Source organism: Phaethon lepturus, unplaced genomic scaffold, assembly GCF_000687285.1.
Source record: "Phaethon lepturus isolate BGI_N335 unplaced genomic scaffold, ASM68728v1 scaffold27564, whole genome shotgun sequence".
In the NCBI taxonomy this organism is placed as follows: Eukaryota; Metazoa; Chordata; class Aves; order Phaethontiformes; family Phaethontidae; genus Phaethon; species Phaethon lepturus.
The window spans coordinates 9497-16495 of record NW_010532969.1 but is presented as its reverse complement, the minus strand read 5'-3'; the positions used below and the strand labels follow the sequence as shown (position 1 = coordinate 16495).

General features: G+C 39.2%; 1 protein-coding gene across 1 annotated transcript; it reads left to right on the top strand.

Moving 5' to 3' along the window:
- Positions 1 to 595: 595 nt before the first annotated feature.
- On the top strand, positions 596 to 5942 carry MRPL47 (mitochondrial ribosomal protein L47; the record flags this gene model as incomplete). The annotated part of the gene is made up of 6 exons (XM_010285038.1): positions 596 to 741; positions 1322 to 1382; positions 2147 to 2243; positions 3564 to 3694; positions 5107 to 5202; positions 5650 to 5942. Coding segments are annotated over 6 exons (649 nt in total), but the record flags the coding sequence as incomplete, so codon positions are not given.
- Positions 5943 to 6999: the final 1057 nt, after the last annotated feature.

The following is a 6999-nucleotide window of genomic DNA, read 5'->3' as shown; positions in this document are numbered from 1 at the left end:
TCGGGAACCAGTTGGGGTGGGCATGCAGTGCATTACAGGCCGTAGTGTGGTTCCCGGGAGAGGGGAGAGCCGCCTTTCGCGGCCTTCCCGCTCCGCGCTGGCGGGAGGCAGGCTGTCTGGTGTCCTGGCAGAAACCTCGGCTGCGGGCAGCAGAGCGGCCTAGGGTGTAAGGTGTAGTGTGTCATAAGCGCAGTGTGAAGCGTTTCTCTGTGCACTTTACTGTTTCGCAGCTGTTATGCTTCCAGCGTGGGGCTTTTTTTTGTGCTTATACCGTGTTTTTACTGCTTTTGCCGTTTAGTTAAAGTCAGCGTAGGAGGATGTGTTCTTATACACTGTAGCTCAAACTTTTTAACTTTCAAATTGTTATTTATCTCTAAGTATAGATAAATGATAATTAGATGAGACATGGGGTAGAGGAGAAAACAACACTGAGATGATATTTTTATGAAGACCTGAACCCATGCCTTTTCCTCCTAGACTGTGGTATTTGTCTGTCTGTAAGAGCTGTGCTTTTATGAATGAAAGAAACATTCTCCTTTTATCTGAATGTTATTTTTTCCTATCATATATAGTTTGCCGTTTAATTTTTATGCAGATTGACGGTGAACCTATTCCACAAGAACCTGGCAAAAGTTGAGCCCCTCCATCAGTTGAAGTTTCTGCACACTACTTTGTCTCGGAAAGGCCTGGAGGAGTTTTTTGATGATCCCAGAAACTGGGGAGAAAAAACAGTAAAGTCTGGTGAGTCACATTTAGCATTTCTGGTAGTGATCTTTGAGCCACTTGCGGTCAGCGGATACCTGACCTATTCTTTTGCATTATAGAAACTATTTACAGCTACATAAAGTTTTATCTTTTTTGTATATATATACAGATGAATATACTTCTGCGTTTCATGCCTGTTTATTTTATTTTTTCAGTGTATTCTGTATTTATGAAAGCAAATAGCTATTATGCAGCAAAAGATTTTGCTGTAAATCCTCTGTGTGACTCTTAAGTGAGAGTGTATCACAGAAGAGATGTTCTTTGATGAAATACACAGTACCACGGAAGAAAAATACTTCAGTGTAAAGATTCATCTTACAGCTTTCCCTCCTCCCAGCCTTTTGCAAACACAAACAGTACACATCGCTGCCTTTTTAATGTACTTGCATATTCAAAGCAAAGCTGAACATCCACACGGATAGTTTTCCAAGAGGTAGTATTTAAAAAAAAAAAAAATTATCCTTGTTCCGTGGAGTCAGCTGAGCCTGCTAATAGAAGCACTTTTTTTCAGAATAAGAGAGCTTTGTTCTATTAAATGTGGTTTTTTTTTTTACAGGGGATGCATGGAATATAAAGCAGCTAAGGGGCAAGAGTAGTGAAGACTTGCACAAACTTTGGTAAGTAAGTTTTAGTGAAGTAGCTTCTTTTCTTTCAAAGCAGCTCTGTGTATTTCATTAAAATGTGGCTAGTGAACTTATTAGCTGATAAATTTAGTCTGCATACAGTTCTGCATGCTTAATTAAGCCTGCTTTGGGCCTGAAGCAGCCTGAGTTCTGGTACGGCTCAGAATACGAAAGCTGCACTGCAGGTGGCTGTGTGATAGTTGTATCCAGTACAAAGGGTTCAGGTTTGGTAGGAAGAGGTTGAGTTTGAGCCCTTTGAGGGTTGTTCAAACTGCAGGATGGACTTGGTTGTAAGTGACCTCTGGTGGGGTTAACCACTAAAGTAGATTTTGAAAGCCTTTGGGGATGGAGATTCCATCACTACTGTAGGCAACCCATGCCAGGGCTAAACTAGTACTTAATTATTACTGTGAATAGTTTTTCCCTTGCTATGTCTTGTCCTTTTGCTGTACACCTGTAAGAAGAGTCTGTCTCTGTCAGGTAGAGGAAGACTACTTAGCGTTAACCCTACCCTCCTTAGCCTTCTTTATTCCCAGTTAAGTAAACCTGTCTGCCTCAGCCTGTCTGTGTGTGGCCTACGTACGTCAGCCCTCCCCTGCCCACCTCTGGGCTCGTTCCAGTTGAGCAGCCTTTGCTCCTTTCTAGGAAGCTAGCAGGTACAGGATATGGGGTTATACGTGCTGTGTCCAGCAGGGTTGTGATAATAATTGCTGATGCATCTAGAAATTATTTTTGAAGTATTATGCTTTCTGCTCTAGGTATGTCCTCCTGAAGGAAAAAAACATGCTTTTAACTTTAGAGCAAGAATCAAAAAGACAACTCAGGCCTATGCCAAGTCCAGAACGATTAGAAAAGGTAACTTTTTCATACTAGCTAAAAATATAACTCTAAGTAAAATTGCTGAGTGAGAGGTGAAGTATTTGGAAACTTCTTAAAAGACCATTTTTTAAATATTTCCCCGATTTTTAGTGTAAGCACACTGTGCTCAAGCAACATTGTGGGAAAGGCCTCTCCACCTGTTACAATGTTAAGAAATACTTAGCCATCTTCGTGCCCTGAAACTGCTCTAGAAGATTTCTAGAAAGTTCGTAGTAAATCCTTCACAAACTTTTTTATCTACTTAACTTTCGCCAGCTTCTTGCCTGACATTGTCTTCTCCAAAATTCTGCCCTTTGGCTCTTTGCTGTGCTCACTTTTGCCATCTCCTCCTTTTGGTAATTGTCATTCTGCAACTAATTTATTAAATTCTTTCCTCAGTATTTTTACCATTGAAAATGTCATTTACTTCTGAATCAACTGCCATGTCTATGCTTATGTCTCACTGATGGAAATCCACACCTTCACTGGCCAGTTAAATAATCTATCTGACATGAAAGATATTCTCGGATACCCCTCTGTTTATCCACATTAATTTGGGAAAAGTCTGACCTTTACATTGTTCCTCTGAATTTCTTTGCATGGTTTATCATTTAACTGTATATTTGCCATCACATGCAACTGCATTATTATCTCTGTTTTTTGTGTCAGGCAGGATTTGGTCTCCTACTCTTGCCATTTTGTCACTGTACTTATAAATCAGAGAAGATGCAATAAATTGGAGAAAATCCATCTGTGCGTTGCAGTAATATTATGTTGCAGTAGTATTATGTGGCAGACCTGACTAAAAACCTTCACCTTGAGTGTCATAGTTTGGTCAAGGCAGCTTCTTCATCAGCCAACAGGCATTGTGGAGTCTGGTCACAGCCTCAGAAGTGGAAATTAGAACAACAAGCAGCTGTTACAAACCATCTGACAGAAATACATACAGCATATCTTCTATTTGCTTCTCCAACTTTCTTCCTGCCTCAGAGCTTTCTATACTTGTAGCATCAGCCTTAGATCTGACTTTATGTATTAGCCAGGTAGTCTTTAATGAATATTCAGACTGTCTGTTACTTCATCTCTCTTCTACTTGTAAGTTAGTTTTTTTTAAGCACCCATTCTTTACTGTTCTAGTGCACAGGGACAGTTCTGCTGTTTCACTCAGTCCCCAACTATGAGATTACTCATGATGGAACTCCTACTGCATTTTACATTTGCTTTTCGTTTATATTTTGCCTTAGATCTTCATTTGAGATCTTTAATTGTCAACATTGTGTTTTGTTGGCTCATCCTGAATCTATTTCCTCTTTCCAGGTAGAAAAATCTATGAAAAATATAGACTTGGTTGTCAGAGAAAGAGAAATTGCTTTGAGGCTTTTACAAACTGGCCATGAAAAACCTGTACCTGGCGAGTGGAGACATGACTTCCTAGGACGCACCTACTGGTATGGAAAAGAGCTTTCTTTTTCATATGTGTGAATTTTCTTGTGGCATGTCTCTTTACCAAAAAAATCCTTATCTAATCAAGAAAGGATGCATACACTGTAGAGAAAGGAAGGTATTTTCTGGGCAGCATTCAGGTGCTTCTTGACTTTTGTTTTTTGTTTAATGTGGATATAATTGCTGCTAAATAATTCAGTGAAAACTCTATAACGCAATCAGTTCTATGTAGCTAATATGATTTCTGTGCTCAGAGGATGTCTGTACCACGTGAATGAACGAGGGAGTACTGTTCAAGTTGCACCATCTGGACTTCCCTAGCTATAATGCAAAATCCACAAATATTGGGGGACAACTGACTGCACTACCCAGAGTATCGCATGGGACCACATAAACATCCACTGGAATACCCTGCTAGTCTTGGTAGATATTTGACTTAGAAGCTGCTACCTTTAGAATTGTTGATTGCCCAGATATTTTCAGTAATCTGTAATTTCAGGTGATGATGCTGAAGGCTCTGGCAGGACTTGCTATTTCATTAACCAGTATTTTACCCTCAATCATATTGGCATCTGAAACAATAATTACAGTACTCATCTACACTCTTAACTGTGGAGCTAAGAGAAGGTCACACCTTATAATAATGGTGAATTTTGAATTGTTAACCTGTTTACCTGTTAAATATAAATCAGCAGAGTACTAAATGCACTAACCACTAGATTTACATCTCTAGGAATAAGGCTTCTGTATGCCCCTTTCTTCTTTGTGGACAGTGTTTCCAAGCAGGGTTTGCCTATATATGTAGGAGTCCAGTCCTCAGTTAAAGCAGGGAAAAAGGGGCAGATGACATGAAGTGGTCTTTAAGCACATGTAGAAACTCTGCAATACACTAATAGTAGGTTTGAGACAATCTGGATGCACTGGAGTCTGTAGGTAAGTCAGCACAAGCCATCTGTGCAGCCCCTACACAAGAGAAACCCCAAACAGAAATAATAATCTGTATTTAGAGGGAAAACCTTATGTTCAGGCGGATTTGCACTTGACGTGACATTCAAACACGGGCATTTAAAAGAAAATTGTAGTAGAAACAAAACTTTCTTCATCCACAGTTTGTTCACATCAGCTGTTGAAAGTTTTCTTACAAAGGAGTAACTTTTAAATAAAAATGCAAAGAATCACTATCTATATTGGGCCCTCTATTCAAACGCCCTTCTACAGAAAGACACGGAGCTATGTGTGAGATGTAGAGTTACAAACCAAGCCAGCAATAGAGCTCAAAGTAAGTACCCACATGCAAGTTCTGCAATCTACCAGTCAGGCCACTTTATCACCTTACTGTAACCAAGTGTAACTGGTAGAATCCAAGAATGAAGACAAAAAGTCTATGTTCTCTAATCACTTTTATCCGTCTTTACAGGTACACTTATAAGGAATGGCCAATACCATGGTACTTGAACAAAAAGTATAAAAGGAGGAAATTCTATTACTTACCTCATGTGAATCACTTCATCAGGTAAAAAGATTTTTTTGACACAATTATATTTTCTGATCTGTTCCTCAGTCCTCCTTATTCCACTTTGCAAGGAAAAAGAAATAGTAGTAATCCTGTTTTGTTACTTTTACAGCTAGTAGACTGAAAAGAAGGCTTTTTAAAAATTACAGCTTCCTCTGGGTTTTTTCTGTTCCCATCTTAATTATTAAAAGACCTGTTATCTGTGAAGTTGCATTGTAAGTCATTTTACATGCAGGGTACCTAAGATCCTCCCAGAGGTTGAATTTTTGTAGAATTCAAGAGCAGAAGGGAAAAAAATAGTTGGCTTTGCAGGTATTTGTGTTTATCGAAAGCAAATTAATACTGAAGTTGTTAATCACTGGGAGCCTCTAATTAATTAGGGGTCTGAGCTAATTAAGCATGTTACAAGCTACCTCGAAATTAACCACACTGACTTCTTTATTTCAGACTCAGACTTGAAAAATTTTTATGTAGAAGGGCAAGAAGGCAAAACCTAGAGAAGACGAGGCAGAAGGTCTTGAAAAGGAAGTTCCCTCACCTTGCTGTAAAATCTCAGAGTCAGTAAAGCTGCTGGACGAGAACCGCAAACAGCGGGCCAAGTATCCTTGTGACTGGAACATGAAACATGTTCTGAAACCAGCGAACAACTTGACTGAGCATCTCCCTCTTCTTTTTTTTAATCCCATATTTGACCTAAATTAAACTTTGATCTGGAATTAAAAAGCAGCTTTGGTGCATAACTCAAATTAATCCTAATGGTTGCTTCTAGAAACACTTCCAAAACAATGTATTAACCAGCTATTATGAAAGTGATACATACATTAATAACAGTCAAAAGCAACAACTGACTGCCAGATTAAAAGTATAAATCGTAGGGATGATATTTACCTGGTTTAGTTTAACAAATATGCATTAAAACCAGACAGAAACCTGAGAGCCTCTGAAGCTCACATAATAGCCTTTTTTCCCCTGATTATCTGAGTTACATGTGTTTTCTACATTAAAGCATGGGGAAAATACACCCTTCAGTCTGCTACGAGGAACTTTCTCCCTGCTGTAGAAATTATGAAGTATTTAGCACATGAACTTTTAACAGTGCAGTCTTTATACCTAGATACATACCTAAGCTTTTAACCTTCAGATGAGGTTGTATAGAAATTTAAAATAAAGTCATAACTACTTTTCTAGGAAGCAAACATGCTATGCAATATGATCTGATAAACCAGGGGGAACTCCGAGGGAACCAAAAGTGTAGGAGATACGTCTATCTGCCTCCATCTTGACCCTCAGTTACTCCTCTGCGTCATACAAAATACCCACTTCTTAAACAGAAACTCTTTACAAGGGTGAGAAAGCTTCAGAAAGTGCTTTGCTCTCCCTATGTTGCTAGAACATTCACAGATACTACTATTGTACTGTAATTCTTTTAAGAAGATAGAAGATAAAAGTTGATTAGACATAATGAAACCTAAGCACATGACACAGAAGGAAAGCTTAAAATGCATAGTCAATGCATGAGGAGAAACCAAAAGAGCCCCCTCTGTCTTCACTGGATAGCTACAAGCTCTCCAGTCGATCTTAGTACTTCACTGATGCCATGGTAACTTTACAAAGCATTACTCAAGCTCAGTTGCCGTTCCACATTCTACCTGAATGCACACTAGGCTAGGTCTTTTCCTTCTAGTACAACACCACGAGCTGCTGACTTGTTTGCCTCATTTTGTGAGTGCACTATGGTTTGTCAATAGCTGTGAAAAATCTGGAGTGAGCAACTTGGCCTCAAGAGCAACTCATGGT